Here is an 18515-nt window from a genome sequence, read left to right as displayed (position 1 = left end):
GAAGTCCAGATAGACCACATCCACAGGCCTCCCCACATCCACCAAGCGGGTCACCTGATCATAGAAGGAGATCAGGTTAGAAAGGCAGGATCTGCCCTTCCTAAATCCATGCTGGCTGGACCTGAGCCCTTGGCCATCCCTCAGGTGTGCAGGTATTGCCCCCAAGATAACCTGCACTGAGTTAAGAAAGCAGCACATACTCTAGAGGTGTTAGTTACAATTGCAGAGGTTCAGAGAGTTGTGAAGTCTTCTCTGACAGCAGTTCAGAACTAAACAAGCTGAGAGCAAGAGTGAAGGCTAAGACCAAGAGGGATGATCTTCATGAAGGAGGTGAAGCTGTCAAAATAATCAAGGCAGATAAAGAAGGAAGAAGTGTGACATAAAGTGATACACTGCCTTTTCTGGGAGAGGGAGGATTCACCTTCCCCCCTCCCCAAATTTCCTGGATGACTAAGTTGGTTAGGCTTCTTGTGCTTCATATCTAGACACAATATGATGTGGTTAGTTAGCACAACTAAAGGGCACAGATAAGGAAGGAATGGCATACTCTAATGAGTGTTAATACCAGCAGCCAAACAAGTTTGGTGTTTTCTCATACCAATCACAGCCAAAACAGAAACAGCAATAACCACAGTAGCATGCCATCATTTAAGGTGGGACAGAGCATGGGATTTTTTTCCCCCCTTCTCATTTTAACATTCTTGTGCAAAATCAGGGTTCACAGGAGTACCTGATACAGTGTGTTTAGCTCTGAATTGCTGCCAGAGAAGACTTCACAACTACCTGAATCTCTGCAATTACAACTAATACACTCAAACAAGTTTAACTCTCCCTTGGTTGCATGAAACACTATGACTAGCCTTTGTGTTTCACATCGAAGCCATACCAGCCTCTGAAAGCTATGAAATTTGCAAAGTATAAGCACTCATTACTGCTGATTGTGCATGGCTGAAGCCTCTGCCCTGGAGAGTTTGAGGTTTAAACAGCACAGGCAGACTGGTGTGCACACATGCAGCTCTGGCCTTACTCTACACCTGGGAAAACAGAGAGTGAAACGTCCTTGGCTCCTGGACGGAGGCAGATCACGGTAGGGGATGCACTGGATTTGACACCTACCTGGAGGAGCAGACTCTTCTCTGTAAAGATTAGGAGCTGAACCCAAACCGCACGGTCAACACATGCGAGACCCTCCAGGACTTCTGCAGCTCCTAAAGCTTGTCAAGGAGGCTCCAGCAGTCAGACTGCACACTGAGCTAAACATCAAGACACATTTGATGAAATACAAGCACATCAAGAGCCTACAGGGCTGTAAAATACCTCTACAGACTTGTTTGTGACAAGTATTTTAGAAAGTTCCAGAGGAATTATCTGGAGATGTGAATAGAATTGCTGTAGGACTTAAAAATAGGATTCCTCTTGCCTTGCTCCAGAAGCGAGGCTTAATGGAGGGTAATCACACAGGTGCTCAATACAATGCAGGTCACCTGTTTTAAAGCAGCATTATCTAACTTGATATGTAGCTATCCAGTGAAGATCTTTGTGATGGCATCAGCTCCCACCTTGAAACAGAAGGATCTGGAGTCACATTGGAGCTTGGTCATTCTCTACCTGAAAAGTGTCTCAATGCAATGCATGCTATAGCTGAAAGGCTGAAACAACCCAGAGGTGGATCAGCTCATCTTACCTTCCTGACTGGGTGGTAAGAAACCCTAAGAGAAACTATGAGAGACCAAATGAAAAGTTAGTGAATGAGCAAGTCAGTATAAAGCAAGCATCCCTACCATGACAGGCAAGCACATATCCTGGGAATGATGCAACAGTCCCCAGACTGCTATGGCTGTGATATTTAATTAAGCAGCAGATTGTCTAGAAAGCTGATGTCTCAAAACTCCCCAGCTCAAGTGCTTCCCAGGCAGCTGCCTGTGGTGGTAGTTGAAGGCAGTGCTCCAGGCTGGAGAAGGGCAATGCAGCTTACTGAAGCAAAGTCGTGCTCCACGGAGCATCCATAACAGATGAAGCTCCTGGGGAGACTGAAGTCAGACCAACAGCAGATGCATTACTCACTGTCTGGGGCCTTTGCAGAAGTTTTCCATCCAACCACCAAAATTACCTTCGTGTTGCTGTAGCCCAACATTCTTGGCCTCTCTGGTACCTTCGCTATGCTCAGAGGATTACCTACTCACCTGCAGGTGAATGAGCAGCTAGGGGTTACCATGAAAAGCTGCCCCTGTGGCTTCACAGTTCTCATCATCTCCCAGAACTGGAGGTGCAGACCTAAAAACAGATCTATATGAGGGATGGTCAGAAAACTAGCCTGCAAGAAGTTTGTTGAGGAAAAGAAAGTACCAGCAAAGGAAGACAAAGCTCTCCAGGGTTTCAATGTACTGGGTCCCCATAATCTGCCCACATTTTGCCCACACACAGTTTAATCAGCACGCCAGGGTGCCTGGCTCCCTGCCAATGGCAATGCAGATTCTGACTATTTATCTAAAGTGCAATCAGAAATTGCAGCTAAACAGAAAGAGCACTTCTTTTTGGGTTTGGTTTGTGTGTGTGTGTGTGTATGTGGGCTTTCCCCCCACCCCCCCCAAAAAACAATTACAACCTCTAAATGCCACCCACACCTCAGTTGCCTGAGAAACGCAGCGTGGGAATGGCTGTGGTAATAGGGACTCAGGTTTTACACCATGCCTGCTATCACTGGCTGGCTGCAAGGCCCCCACAACACTGTCTCAGCACGATGAGAAGCCCAGACATGGAGAGTATTCCCACCCCAGGCACAGCCCACTGCAAGATCTTACCATGGTGAGCATCATTTTTGGAGAAGCCAAGGATGTTTTTGTTACTCTGGTAACTATGCTGGTAGTGGCCCTTTCTCCACCCACCCCCATCTCAGTAGCTACACTTCGGGGATGCCCAGCACAGTTCAGCCCCAGATAGGATAGAATGGGAAGAGAAGCAAGAGCTGGGAATCACACTTGCATTTCTGGCTAGGTGGGAATGTTCTCCACACCCACCCTCACAGGAGCATCCCTGTCATCACCACGATCAAATCCAGTTCTTCTCAAATGGCAGGGTACATGCCTGTGCTGAAGAGTGTACCCACAGCGAGTGTCAAGAGGCAGACGTCTTGTTTATCAATGACTGTTGGTGTGCTGAAAAGAGGATGTGTGCCTTTGTACACTGGGCACCTGGGCAGGCTGGGGAAGGTTGTTTGTGCTGAATACAAACATTCACCTTCCCAAGCCGGTGGCAGAGTGTCTCTACTACACACTTCTCCATTCAGCATCAAAAGGCCAAGTACATCAGAAAGATGATTTCTGGCTGAACAAAGACATTTCTGGGGAGGGAGTGTGCGTGCGTATCTCTGTGTGTAGAAAACAACCACCCACCCACCCACTTGAATCCACATATGTTGAACAATCTCTGCGTAGTGGTGAGGGGGAAATGGACTTTGGCTTGGTTTTCAGGGATTTTTCTGTGTTTTCCAGCAAAGCTACTCCCCATCCAGCAGACAGCACACAGACCCCAAGGACGCTGATCTCTTCCAACCTACAAAGAACAGGCAGGCATATTTGTCTTGCTTAACCCTGATCTGCTTTCCCTGAAGGCCAGCACACAGCATGCTGTGCTGGCCCCGTGCCAGCAGTGACAGCGTTCAAAATGCCTCTGCAAACAATGTCTGAAAGAGAACTTTTCACCAAAAGTGCACTTGGCAAAGGGAGGAGTTAGCAACCTTCACAGGTGGCTAATCCCTCCTCATTAATGGGTTGCCTTTTCCAAATGGTCATCTGTGCACTGTTTGGTTGCCTTCCACGCTTCTTCTTTACAGCATCCTTCAGTCTTCTTCTTGCCTCTGGCTTTCAAACGGTTCCTGGTCACTCTTCCTTCGAGCCCCACTGCTCTGTTCTGCTTTCTTCTGTCATCTAGCCATCTGTACAGTACATTTCACCTACATTTCAAGACTGCACAGATAAAGGTCTGCCAGTGCCCTTACACATGCAGACAAGTCCAGTTTTTAATCTGAGAAAACACAGTGCTTGTACATTATAGTCTGTCCCTGAGATTTTTTTTCCCAATCCACAGACCTTGCCTTTCCAGCATGTCCTTTCCACTGATATTTTTGCATTCTGAAGACTCATAATTTTTAGCTTGTGGTTTGTGGTAACTGGCAGAGCTCTCACATAATTCAAATACTTTCAAACATTCCTACAAATATCCTTGCAGTTGTCTGTGTCATTAAACCTATGGTGGCTGAAGCAAGTTCATACTCTGAAGTAAATGCCTCAGGCACTTTCTCCTCCGTTATTTCAGGAAACAACTCCTTCCATTTAGATTGCAAGATTGAGATGTAATTGATTTAGGAAGCTATAGTTTTAGTGATTAAACAGCACCCCACTAAGAAACCGGTCAATCTATTAAGTAATCAATACCCTAATTACCAAGTAAACACACTATTGCTAATCTGCAATTATACTGTTTTCCACCCTATTACACAGCTTTGCACCAAGCTGCTAATCTAACACTTTCACATTTTATGAATCACACACATCTACTGTTCACTTACAAATCCACCTTTACCTCCCTGCATGACCTATCCCACGGGTGGAAATCTGTCCCTCTGGAGACCAGACTCACACATTTGCTTTTTAGGTACAAACCTGATGGAAAGCCCAGTGTCTTGGGTTGGCAAGTCAGCAACACTGTCATCTATGGACATCTGCACTCCTATTGTCAGAAGATGCCCTGTCCTTTGTTCTTTACCTGCTCTACCATATCCCTTGCTTTTTCAATTTATGGACAACGTTTTTGCCACCCTTGTATCTGTCCTTTTCTACTCAAGCTCCTCCCTAAGACACAAAAATTACTTTTGCTTTGCTGCCCCAATATAGCAACCATACCAAATCCTGGTGTTTCCAAAGTTGTTTCTAAAGCAACCTCAGCCTTATGCTGAGATACACTCTGCCTGGATGCAGGGGGGAAAAGCCTCCCCACAGATTTCAAGGTTGCAGTAGCAACACATTACCTTACAAATTCTCTGAGGCCAATCAGTCTGCTTATCCTTGATTTCTCCACCTTATTTCACTTAAGCTTCTTGTCTCAAGAGCAGACCATCAAAACAAAGGCTACATCATCATGTGTACCTGATCTACCCAAAAAAACTAAGTGTGGAATGGGAACAGGACAGATATCCTAAAATGAATATGACTGTGACAGCAAACCTAGGATGTTGTCAAACAGTAGTTTATACTTTCTAGGATGGGTCTTCTTCTAGGAGAAATAGCTAGCCTGGTGGCCTGGTCTTGAGAAACATCAAATTAGCTGCAAATGTGGAAAAGAAAGAGCATGTGATGGCTTTACAGATGGAAACCTGGGTGCTAGGAGGAAGTTCTTCACAGAGAGAGTGATTTGCCACTGGAATGGGCTGCCCAGGGAGGTGGTGGAGTCACCATCCCTGGAAATGTTCAAGAAAAGCCTGGATGAGTCGCTTAGTGCCATGGTCTAGTTGACTGGGTAGGGCTGGGTGATAGGTTTGACTGGATAATCTTGGAGGTCTCTTCCAAGCTGGTTGATTGTACGATTGTCATACCATTCCTCTTCAGGCCCTAACTGAAAAGCTACTGGGTTATTTTGGCCCTTTCCTTAATGTTTAGGAGGCCGCTGCAGTACCTCAAGGCTTGAGCAAGAACTTAACTTCCATTTCTGATCCAGCTATATCCATAACGATTTCAGACCAAATCGTGCTCTGCTTTTGGGCTAAGCTACTCTTTCATGTTAAGTTACTTATAAATAGCCACGGAGAGGTGTGTACCTTCTGTGGACTGTGGAGGTTTCACCTGCATCAACAAGCTAGACCTTTCAGGGTCCCGCGTGTTCTGTATTTGGAAGTTTGAACTGAAACCGGACGATGAAGAGAATATAAACACATCTGTCTTTCACTTTGCACTTGTTCTGTTCTTTTTCTTTGTTGTTTTTTTTTTCTGGTTTAATGTATTATGAGCAAGGTGACACAACTAATGATTCTAGGCAGAACATCATCGGAAAAATTTCCAGTGTCACTTTTGTCAGCTGGGAAGACAAAATAGGAAAAGATGTGTTGAGCAGTACTGACATTAACATTCAGACATGGTTAAAACATTTATTTGGGCTTAGAGGAGGCATTTAATACATCATTGTAAAATACTCCCACCCACCCTCACCACCACTTTGTTTAGCCTTTTCATGAAAGATGTACTAATCCAAAAGCATGCGCTGGAACCAGAAGCACTGACTGCTGTGAAGTAACCAGAACAGAACAGCGATGAAAAAATCTGACACACCATGGTATGGCATGAAAAAAAACAAAGCACATAACTATCTCAGGTGCTAGAGGTCTTGCCACTCTTCTAAAAGCAACATGCTGAATCTCTAGCAGGAAAAAAATTATCTCAAGATGGTCAAAGATTCTGTGTTTTCTCCTTCTTTTTAGGAGAAAATGTGTCTTCCCACCTACTGTCTCCAAATCCAAACTCCCAAGCCTGTCGTAAAGCTTCTCTATGCCCTATGTGGTATTGGACATTTGCCCTGCTACTCACTGTCCACACAGTATCCTGTCTTCCCATATTGAGCCATGTCCAACCCAAGAACTGCAAGCACAAGGCTATTTGCCATCATTTCTTACCCACTTCCACTTCTTTCTGTGCTCCCCCTTTTCCTTAGTGTCTGACTTTTCTGCCTCCCATTTGTCCTTGTTTCTTATCCACGAGGCCAGCAGCAAGTTTCAACCCTGAGACTACTCTCAACCAAACTAATTGATAAAAATCTTAGGTCACCTCCAAATCATTTCTGAGCAGCTGTTTGCTGCAGCCTCCCTCTTGCAATTCATCTACTGGCAAACCCATCATTGATCAGTTAATTCTCTTCTTTCTGTCTCTTCACAGCTAAGGTTGTGGTAAGTCTCCAAGGCTACGCACCCCTTAATGAACTGGAGAGGTGCAGAGGAGGAGAGACATGTTCCAGCTTCTCTCACACAGAACTAGTATGCATGCAGTATCATTGGCTCCACTGGTCACCCTCAACCACACACCTTTTCATGCTTCCTTAAGTAAGGATGACTTCCTATACATTTGTGTGGGGCTACACTGGCCTCTGCCCTGGCAGAGGTATTGAGGTCCAGGTAAGGCAGTGAATAAAATTGGAACTGGTGACTGCCAGAAATCAGAAGTGCACACTGGACAAAGCACTGCAGCATCTTCCCTGGGCAGGACAGCCAGAGGCCGATGCATGAGCTGGTAAAGCCACCTTCGTGTTCTCACTTTAAGGAAGCAACAGTAAAGGCTCCAGTAAATAACGTCCAACTGCAGAAGATGAAATACATTTGGTTTATTTCTTTCTAAAGTTTGTACATATACATATATCATTATACATATGTGAGATCCTTCACTAGGGTTCCTTGATTTCAATTACATAAAAATTGTTGGGAAGCTTGCAGGCTCTCTGTTGCCCGTAAGCAACATTTATTCCAACTTATAAAAACACAGAGGAACAGAGTTATAGTCAGGAACATGGACACAAGAGAGAAGTCTACTTTATATCTCACAGTTTCAATACATCAAAGGCAAATTATTTGTCTGTATACCGTAGGCTTACTTTATCAGCAATGATAAAATAGAGGAAATTATTTATATACAGTCACCTCAAGTGAAAAATAAAGCAATGTAAACTTAAATTCCAAAATATTATTTTAAATGATATAACAATATCCCCAAAAGTCCTTCTTCCAAGGGGAAGAAGACTGATTAAGTGCCTTCATTTATCAGGAAATGATCATTCTAGTACCAGTTACATGAAGCAGAATAAGGGAGGGCATCCTGTGGTACCTGTAGAAAAGAGTGACAGCTCTGCTTCGGGAAAGCATCTCCGTGTAAGAAAGTGTGTTTGAGTCCTTATGGACATCAGCAGCACATGGAAACATCTCCCATGAACCAGGGCTTGACTTAAGTCTGCTCTGACTCTGAGCAATGAGAAGTATGCTTTTCTGACTGTGCACGTTCCCAGGGACGAAATGGGGTGCCCCGATGGTAGGACAGCCTCAGACCTGAGATGATGACCATCCCAAGAGTCAGAGCAGCAAGTTTCATGCTGCTGGAAAAGATTTAGTCATTACCTCAATGCTGCTTCACAGCAAACCAAGACGTTACCACAAAGCAGCGAGACCAAGATGACATCTAGTGCGTTGCATGAAAAACACCCCAGTGATTCAGTGATCAGAGTAAACTGAATTCAAGGTTACCAGAAAGAAGGTTCCTACACTCGGCAAAAGGGAGGCCACCCAGAGGAAAGGTCTTTCAAGGACTGTTGTCAGGCCCTGTAAGGTTAGGTTTGCACACAAGGAATGCACAGGGCATGTGTACGTGCATGTGCAAAATGCTCTTCTGCACTACCACTATTAAGATTAATTCTTCCACTATGGATACCATGCAAAGATAACTGAAAATGCGGTTCCCTTTCTTGGCCTAAGCCCAAGTGGAGGGCAAAGGACACTTCCTAACTTGTGACTCTGAGTGCAAGTGCTCACTGTCATCTTCCCACTGCATCACCATGGGAGGCAGGTAACCCAAGGGAGAAGCTCAGCACCTGGGAAAGGATTACAGGATTATAGCTAACCCAGAGCAAGGTGATGGGCATGGCCTTCTTCATTTCATTCTGAGCTACAGTCCACTCATGTCTCAGTCCTGCCAGACACAGCCATGGTCCAGTAAAGTAGAAAGCATGGCTTCAATGAGATTGCTCAAGTGCTTAACAGTAACTGCATGAGAAGAGTTGTATGAGTCCAGGTAAGAATCCCACCCTGAGGCTTTGCTCTCCCTTTCCAAGTATAACGCAGATAGTACTCATGTTGCCCTGATGATAGCACAACAGGGAAACTCAATGGTTCCCTTACGCCTCTTAACTTAGACCAACAACTTGTTAAAAGGTTGTTTAAATGTCCTAAGGGAAGCCTTTGGAAGGCATATGAGATGATCAAGAGAGATATTTCAGCCCTGCTGCCCTTTTCCCTGATGATGAGCCAAACACATTTCTGGAAATCTCTACAGCTGCAGAAAGAAACCCTCACTAGTGCTGCATGGTACACCCACAGGAGACATCACGGATACCTGCCCTGCCTGGACACTTTCAGGCATGATGTCCCCGCACTGAATTTTCACAGCATGAGGTCAGTTTGCTGTGTATTACAATCCCCAGACCGTGACTTTTCAAAAGTCAGCACAGATGCTTCTCTGGTGCAGGCACTGGCTGACATCAACAGGGAGAGAGTTAAGCTAGCAGAAAATTCCACTCAGTAATCCTTGCTCAGACTCTCAACTATATGTCTTCACTTTTGATGTGCAGAACAACAGGCAGCCCCTGGTGGACAACAAACAAAGATCAGGGCAGCTCAAGGGATACCCTAAATCTGTGAAAGCTCTGATGACTGTTTAACCTACTTTGAGAACAACTAGAACAACAAGCATCCTAACAAAATTTGCAGCTACTGAAGTGCTTTGACCAAAATAAGCCTCGGAAAAGAACAGCAGACTTTGGAGTGCTGAGCCACAGAAGCCATACTATACCTATGAAACACATACACACATCTACGGGCATCACTTAACACATTCACCACGTAAGCCTCAGATTTTACCTCACTTAGAGAGAAGAGATTTAAAAGGTTTCAAATCGCTGAAGAGCTATGTTCTTGTAGCCAAGCTGTAATCCCAACCTTAAGTGAGAGGACAGAGTTGTCATGAACATGTGCAAATTAAATAGCCCTGTCCTCATCTACAGTCTTTCAGAATTTGACAGCATTGAGCATGAGGTCTTCCTAAGCATGTAAGTGATTAAAGACTGACATCACCAATAGAGTTTTCCCTGTGCAGTGAACACAGACTGGGTATCATTGATCTCCCTCCTAGCAAGAGGCTCAGGGGAGTCAAGAGGATTTTGCGTCAAACATGTCTCCACAACAGCTTGGCTAGCTGCTCTGTGGTTACACAAGGATATTCACTTAGCCCAAAGCAAAGCTGAAATCCTGTCTGCTTAGACAAATTGCCCTGGGTTGGTCTAATTTAGGTGAGTTACATACAGGACCACTGCTAGAGTGGCTACTAATTACAATGGTCTACGTCAGAAAAATCCTGCCCTTGTAGTCTGTAGCTCTTTCAATCCCTGCATTAGTAAGCAATGCACTTCTTTTTTTGTCCAAACAGATCTGTGGCCTGTACTCCAGCTGACTCCTGGCACAGATACAACAGCAGATGCCATGGGAAGTCCTTCACTGCTTAAGCATTTAAAATTTGTATGGAGTTAGTTCATTGTTCAAAGGGAAGGACAGATAACGCTTTGGGCTGGCCTAAATTTGCTCCTTCTGATCACGGGAGCAAAGTCAAGTCAATGGTGCAGTCTTTAGGAAAGCTGTTGCTTGCATTCATTCACCAAGGGAAATACTCTAGGAAATAATTAAACCCTTGCCTCAATGCAGCTAACGAATCAGACAAGCCAGGTACCTTCTCTCAAGCAGCGCTGAGCACACAGAATAGCATGGCATCCGGGCACACTTCCCTGGAGCCTGCCCTCCTTGTTCTTGTTAAAACCAGCCTTCTAACAGCAGCACAGTGGCACCCCTGGATGAGGGTGCTGCAGCCACAAAGTAGAAAAGCAACAGGTGGTAGAGACAACTTCTCTAGCAGCAAGGGGAGGTGGAAAGGGAAGTCAGCATTTTTAATTACCCCTGGCACTGAGGGCAGTGCTTGAGCAGAGTCTCCAGCAGGTGCCCTGCCACAGAGGGTGGCACTAGCTTTCTGATTTCCTGTGGTATCACTGTCCTCTGCGTTGGTGCTCAGCTTAGATGACATCATTTCTCTGGAGGCTGACAGAGCCTCTTCTTGCTGAATCAAATGTTCAGGTCCTACACAGCAAAGCTTCAACTGAAGCCGCTCATGCTACTACACCTATGCTGCTGGGCAATCTCTTGGTGAGAGGAGAGGCCAGGCGTGTAATACTGCTTCTACATGTACTGAAATGCAGGAGATCTCTCTTTTAAGCAATTTCTGAGGCAGCCTCTTTGGTTCACCTCTCTAGGCAGCCCAGATATCAGATGCTGGGAACACACACTGGGACCTCTGGTTGTGCTCTAGAGAGAAAACTGGACTTTACAGCTGCCCTCTCAGAGCAGATGTGATGTCCCAGAGCCTGAGGAGAGTAATACTGGGGAGAGATTAAACAAGCAGCTGGAATATTTACACAAGATGGAACATTGCTTGAGAAAAGGTGCATACACTGCCCTTGTTTCAGCAAAAGCAGCCAGTGCTTCTGACAACTTGGACATCATCCCTCTGTGCTTGGGGGACAGTAGCTGAAAACATAAATCTTAAATTTTGTTTTTACACAGCTCCTTAAAAGGCTGTAAAATATATGGACTGATTTGGAAAGCAACCCAGCTCCTCACAAAACAGCATTTCAAGGTGTCCCCACATCGTGGGTAGCCTCTGCCTCCAACAGTTCTTGGAAAGGAGATAAGGAATGTCATCAGTGTCTGGTCTGAGTCTGGGAAGGAGGATTTTGAATCTCTGCAGTCTAATGCTAGAGGATCACAGCAGTCTAAATCTCTGTCTTGCACCTCCCAGCTATAATTGTGGCTGGAAATACAGGATACCAACAAGGAGGATGAAAAAGCTCTTCACAGGGTTATCCATTCAATGTAGCACTGCTTGAGAGCAGGTTTTCTCAAGGCAAGATGGGACAGTCACATCTAGATTTCTGCAGGCATGGAAGGAAAGAGACCTGTTATACAGAAGCAGCTGAGGTGCTAAGATGACAGACAGGAGCAGCTTGACAGAAAAGGAGGAGGAGCTGTCAGACTAACTGCAACAAGGCCAAAATTAATTTAGGGATGGAGAATGCAGACACGGTAACCACTGTGCCATCTGCAGAGTAAAACCTTCCCCAGTTTCAAGAACACTGTCATTCAATGCCTCCAGAAGCTAGTGATAACCTTGCCACCTTTGACTTTCTCCACAGTCACAATCACCTCCCTAGTGAAGGGGTTGCTCTAATCAAGAAGAAACCCCACTCCCAACGGGATAAAGGCAAAAACATTCACTCTTTTGCACACGAAAAGCAATCAGCCTTGTTATCAGAAGGCACCAGAGCTGTGAAAAGTCATCAAACAATTCTGGTCTCTGGAGATCTCTCTTAGTCCAAACTCCTCCTAAAAGCAGGACAAACGTCTCTCCAGGGAAGTCCCTACATGTGGACAGACCACGTCCTGGGTGCAGGCAGGATTAGGGTGAAAGCACTCAGAGAACAAGCCGTGACAAGCCCTTATAAAGCTTCTGGTAACCATTTACAAGTGGCTGGCTACAGATGAAAACTGAGTCAGCATCGCAGCTAAATGGCTTTCCCCCACAGCTCCACTGCATTAATCACTCTGCTGGCTGACTTATCTCTCCACATCAATTAAAGACACAACATAAATACTGGATTTAAAAGCCGTAGTCATGTTCACTGGTCCATGAGATATTTATCTGTGAGATGCACACAAACACACAGCTGGCCCAGAGAGTCTTTCGCAGCCACTGCCAAATGAAAAACAACTCAACCAGAACCCTGCATCCAAGTGACTCACAGAGGAGATCACAGTTTTGGCTTTGGGAGAGTATCTCACCTGCTATGATTGCTCAGTGAGGAGAGGAGAAGGCAATTTTGTCGTTCCTCGCCTCTCTGCTATCAGGTGCAGACTCAATGAGGTCCTCTCCTGTTTCTACCCCCTCAGCCAAGGAAAGAAAATGGCAGAGCCCCTGAAGAGCAAGGAACCAGCAATGGTTCAGAGTGAAATAGGTCCCTCTGAGAACTTGGTCGGCATCTTGAGAGGCCAGATATGAGAGGCCGTTGGTCCCGTCCTGCCCATTTCAACGCTAAGGCAGAAGCTTTGCAGCAGGAAGGATGAGAAGGAAGGATGGCAACTCCCTGCACCACTGATGTGAAGGCTGGCTTGCATGGCACATGCTCATGATGGTCTGCCAACTGCTCACCGTGAGCACCTCTGGAAAGCTGCAGGCTGCTCTGCTGGTACTGACTCCATGGTGGGTCCCAGAGAAGGGTTAAAAATGAACAAGAGTATCTTTACATATTACAACAGGAGCTCCTGAGTCACTGAGGTCAAGCACTGATCTCTGCTAAAGGCAAACACACCAGAGAAAAAAGGCAGCATACTGGGTATCATGCAAAGCTAAGTGGCCAGAATGTCAGTTGCACCACAAAGGAAGGTGCACCACTGATACCTCCTGACTACCTGCCAACCACCCTCTACAATGCCACTGAGGGGGGGAATAGACAGACAAACAAATTACAATACTGTTTATTACATGATCCTACTTCCAAGGGAGTCCAGAGGCCAGCCTTGGCCTCCAAAATGCACTTTTTCATAGGGGTTCCTTGGATGCCTAGAATTTGTAAAGCAACAAAGTAAAATGGCATTAATTAAAACAGAAGTGGGACCTGGCAAACTCTCAGTAAACTAATCTGCATGCCTCAGCATGCCTCAGAATGTTACAAGCTCAAAAAAATGTTTAAAAACTATAAGTGCAGTGAGAAATTGCATTTGCTAAGCCCAGAAGAGACTTCAAAAATATACTCTAATCTGTTCACAAGTGTACATGGAAACAGAGAATGAAAAATGAAACGAAATCAGCATTTTTGCAGCTCACTTTTTGACTTTTCCTATTGCTTCAAATTATCTCCTCTGCAGTGACTCTAAAGAGGAATTACTGAGTTTTTGTGTTAAAGCTGGGAAATACATCTTGTGGGAAAAAATTTCTTTTTGAGCTCAGCAATTTAACTGCAGTCTACAGCAACGAGAATACTTTAAAAGGGAAAAGAAGTCAAATGCCACCTCTTTGCTTTTTTAAAGCGCAGCACTCTGTAGGGGTTTGCTGGGCAAGTTTCAGCCTACCTTCAGAAAGCTCATCTAGACAACCCCGCCCAGAGGGCCAAGCATTTGCAAGTCTGCACAAGTTTCTGTTGCATTATTCCTAATGCCATTATATAAGGTAGGAGAAGCTGTCTTCTCAAACGTGCAGGTGGCATTCCCCAAAGCAATTTCTTCTTCCCTCTCTTCTGATCAATAGCTACAAGAATCTCCTGGCTTTGTTTCCCCTCCATGACCCGTTGATCTACCACATTTGGTTAATTCATACAACCTCTCCCAATGAGAGCTATCGGGAATCTTTCTACACTGAGTCTTCCAGCAGCATGCTGCACTGCATCACTTTGGTTCCAGCAGAAGAAGGTTATCTTTCCTCTTCAGGAAAAGGACTGAACGTTTGCTCCACTGCAGCAAGTATGCACAACTTCTAAAGCCCCAGGAGCCTGGGAAGCACTGACAGTTTCTATTCAGGACTCTGCAGTTTTGAGTATCATTGACACAGGGTTGGGGGCTAACCTCCTGACTTCTAGAATGGAGCAGTGACCCTCAGCAGCAGATGCTGTACGAGTGTGCATCCCATCATCACATGTAGAAACAGCCTCATCTGGTTTGCTGCTGGGCTGCAACTGCAAAGATCAGTTTGCTGCAGTACTTGCCAGCATCTGAGAGTCTTTGTTACTGCCAACAGTGAGCACACCACCAGGAAAATTGTTGCACGGTGGTCCTCAGTCATGTGGTGCCTTGTTAAGGTTCTTCTCCTTGATCAATCCCAGGCCTGCTTATTGAGCTAACAATTCAATAAATTAGATTAATTGATGTGGACCCTTTGGGAAGTCCAGCAGAGCACAAATCCACTCAGGTGGTAATTTTTTTGACGTGTGGCCCTTCAACTACTTATGTTGGACACAAGTTCATTGCTTAGTCCTTGCATTGCTGTTGACGTTTCTTCATGCATTAAGAATTACAACCATCAGAAAGGCTTCCTTGTGACAGGCACACAAAAGTAACAGCAATGAACAATTTTCAGCTGGCCCTGAACACTGCTTCCCACAGTGCTCTGCAGGAAAAGCCGCTTTGCTTCTACTACTCTGAGCAAAGGAAAAGTAGTGGGAGAGACCTGTCCAAGCTCACCCAGTGCCCCAGTATCAAACCTGAGATTAAAACCCAGGGTGTTAAATAACAGGTGAGTCAGTGTTCTCCGCAGAGCCATGATGCTGCACACGCAAGAGGAGCTGGGAAGCGAGGAAACTATTTTTACATTATCTTTCTACTCCATGTGCCATCCTACTGCTGGCCATCCTTAAGGGTCTGTGGCATAAACAGGAGGCTGTCAGTTTTGGAAAGCCTGACCCATAGTGCTCTCTCTCTCCCTCTCTGTCCAGTGCTCCCCTCTTAAAGCTTGGTAGAGGGTACACAGGAGCTGTAAGGCAGGATAGTTTCCTGTGGGTGGAGGGTAGATCTGCAAAAAACTGATGTTGCCTTATGCTGACCTTCAGGCATGGAGTAGTCAGCAAGGCATCAAACCCTGGCCTGCAGAGGACACGTCTGTCCCCTTCTCTGATCTGCACCAGCCTCTTCCACCTCTACGTGAGCAAAAGTAGAAAAATGGAGAATCCCTTTCTGAAAGGGCAAAGTGCTTTGTCACTAGCAGAGAAATTGCAAACACCTATCTGTGCACACCAACAAGGAAAGTCTTGGAAAGGGGAGCATCATAAGGCTCTATATAGCAGCTAAGTGAAAGCGTATAGTTAAAAACTACGCAGAGGCCCTTTGTCTTTAAATACACTGTGAACGGCTGACAGCTACAGCAGCCTCCTCCGCAAATAAATGCAAAGCCCAGGTAATGCTTCTGACTGGGTAACCTCTTCTCTCCCAGACTGCAGAGGCAGCATGGATTTGGATACCCACCCCCCCCCCCCCCCGGCCTGCTAACTCAGAAGATGCTTTGCTCGGAAGGAAGCAAACAAATTATGCCAATGCTCTCATCCCAGCGTTGCCAGAGGTTTCTAAGTTTCATTCTTTCACGTTCATTGGTCCGGGGTCAATGCAGTAAAGATAAGCAACAGTGACTATTTACTGTAGCACCTGCTGCTAAGTACTAGTACCAACATGCTCTGCACTGACAGGAAACCAGCGTTCCTAGTACCCTAGGCTCTAGCTAGCCTTCTGGAGCCGCCCGTTTGCACAGCTCCGCTGATAGCTACAGCTCCTGTACACAGCACTGCAGCCTTTGTCCAGTTACTTTTCCCACCCACCATGTAAATAAAGTGACAAGTGACTTGAGAGATGAAAGCCACGTGCCGATGTGAGGAGATAAACGGGGAAGAGACAGAATACACGTCACAGCGCTCTACCCCTCCCCCAGCTCCTTTAGAAACAGAACAACACAAAAGTCCCGATGCTTCAGTTGCTTAATGATAAATTAACAAAGCAAAGCAAAGCAGGAGCAAAGACATCTCCCACAATTTGCACAGAAACAGCAAAATATACAATAGAAAATGTCACTAACACTCCATTCAGGCAGATGCACTTATTTTTCTGTGAATGACAGGTTATTAAATGAAAAAAAATTTGATCACCGGTACTTTGCTGCATGGCTGTTCCCCTAGGTGTCATTTCCACCCTAAGTGACCTTCTGCTTAATGCTGGGTGTTTCTGGCCTGTAGTCCTTCCTCTCCGAGACGTTGCGTTTCACCTTGGCGCTAACTGGAGACTCCTGATTCAATGAAGGACTTGAGTGGGATTTCTTCAGTCCTGGCGCATCATTCTCTACTCCACTCAGCAGCTCCTTCACTCCTTCTTTCAGGAGGCCAACATATATCTCATAGCGATTTTTCTGGGAAATGAAGAGAGACACCTGAATTAGTCTGGAAGAAATTCTGCAGGAACGCTTCAGAGGCTGCCTGGCTAACTCGATGGTTTCTGCTGGCCTTGAAAGCTGGGAGCCTAAGGTGGAGGATGCAAACAATGGTGCCTGATGTGGCCACGAACAATGATGGCTAATGCAAATCACGCTGTACGAAAAGAGCTCCAGGCAGGCTGAGCCAGGGTGCAATTAGAGGCGCTCAGCTCTGCAGCACACAAATCCCAGAGCTCTGCCAAATGGTGGCTCCCAGCTAGCTGGAGCACGTGGTGATTCCCAAGTAACAACACCGAATGAGAGCTTGCTGACCTTATTCACATTCTATGCTCATGCGTATTGAGATGTTATGTGCCCCATGGTATGGAGATGAAGTGCAGCAAACTAAAGGACAACGATCATCTGGCTCTGGTTGGCTACAGTTCTCTCTTGCAACCCTCAGTGCTCATCAGCAGGTCCTGCTTTCCTTGCTTCAGTCCAAGGGGAAGAAACCAAAGCAGGGTCCTGCTAAGCTCAGACTGTACCAGCTTGACTACCACTAAGCCCACCAGAGGAGGCTCTGCAAGACCTGACAAAGGAGCAGATGAGAAGGTTATGACAGCAGCATAGCATGTTCCCATGACAAGGCCACCCATGACCAACCATGAACATTGCTGTCTGTTCAGACACTTGCATTTTTCAATAAGAATTGAAAGTTGACTTCAGTGTGCTACATGCTCACTTTGTTTTGTTCCTTGTCTGGAGCAGAGCCTTCCCTTTCCAACATGAAGATTTTGCTCTGTGTGCCACAGTAACATCTTCCTGCATAGAACATCTTCACAAGCAACAAAATGAAGGTATTTTAACAGAAGATCCCTGCAGGGCCTCAAAACCAGAAGCTGGGGCAGGAGGTCTTGAGAACAGAGCAACCCACCCCTTGGGATCTGCTTAATAACCTGCTCTGACATATCCACTAAAGATAATGGTGCAGGCATTCTAATTCAGATGACCTCAGTCAGCTGGGGACCAGAGAAGGAGGGTGTAAGCATCCCTTTTGATTGTTAATTTGTATTTCAAAGTGGCAGAACAGCTGCCAAACGATTATGTTCCTGACAGAGGAAAGTGTTAAAGGAAAATTCTTCCGATTTATAATAAAATAATAAAGTTCTGGTAATAACACTTATTCAAGGGCAGGAAGTCAAAAAGCCTGCTAACTGCTTTGCAGTGTTGAATATAGAGGGGGGAGGGGAAATGGAGAGAACGTGACTGGGTTTCCAAGGAGTCCTTTGAATAAACCAAACACCATAGAGGAGGATCGTAAAGAACCCTCCTGAAAAATCAATAAAAAAGCATTCTTATGAATTCCATATCTGCTGCTCTGGCTCCATGCTGCAAGAGACACAGATGAAGCAGGTAAGATGTGTCATCCAGTAAAAAGAGAAATGGAGAAACAGCAAGCAGAACCCTGATGGTGATGCTCTGGGCTGATGGATGATTCATCACACAACAAACAGGACATCCTTGCAAAAGAAAAGGCGAACCAGTTCTCTAAGCTTGTGGATCAGCATAATATACATCAACACAGAGAGTGACTCTACTGCCATACAGACTTCTGCTTCTAGCTGGTCCAGTAGATATCACTAGGGTAGTGAGATCCAGCAATCAGAATGGAAATCCAGAATCACAGAATCAGCCAGGTTGGAAGAGACCTCCAAGACCATCCAGCCCAGCCAA

The 18515-nt window shown here is 45.6% G+C and overlaps 1 protein-coding gene across 4 annotated transcripts in view; it reads right to left on the bottom strand.

Moving 5' to 3' along the window:
* Positions 1 to 5523: 5523 nt before the first annotated feature.
* LOC135173361 (PH and SEC7 domain-containing protein 3-like) overlaps positions 5524 to 18515 on the bottom strand; it is a 115328-nt gene continuing 102336 nt past the window's right edge. For 3 of the 4 annotated variants that reach the window (XM_064140206.1, XM_064140204.1, XM_064140205.1), the window contains one exon: positions 7348 to 16778. In XM_064140206.1, the coding sequence (XP_063996276.1) occupies positions 16566 to 16778 (213 nt within the window). In that variant the 3' untranslated portion in view covers positions 7348 to 16565. Of the gene's footprint in view, positions 6070 to 7347; positions 16779 to 18515 lie in introns of those variants that run through there. The other variant, XM_064140202.1, reaches the window with a different exon arrangement.

Source organism: Pogoniulus pusillus, chromosome Z (genome assembly GCF_015220805.1).
Source record: "Pogoniulus pusillus isolate bPogPus1 chromosome Z, bPogPus1.pri, whole genome shotgun sequence".
Lineage (NCBI taxonomy): Eukaryota > Metazoa > Chordata > Aves > Piciformes > Lybiidae > Pogoniulus > Pogoniulus pusillus.
This window is presented reverse-complemented; position numbering and strand designations above follow the sequence as displayed.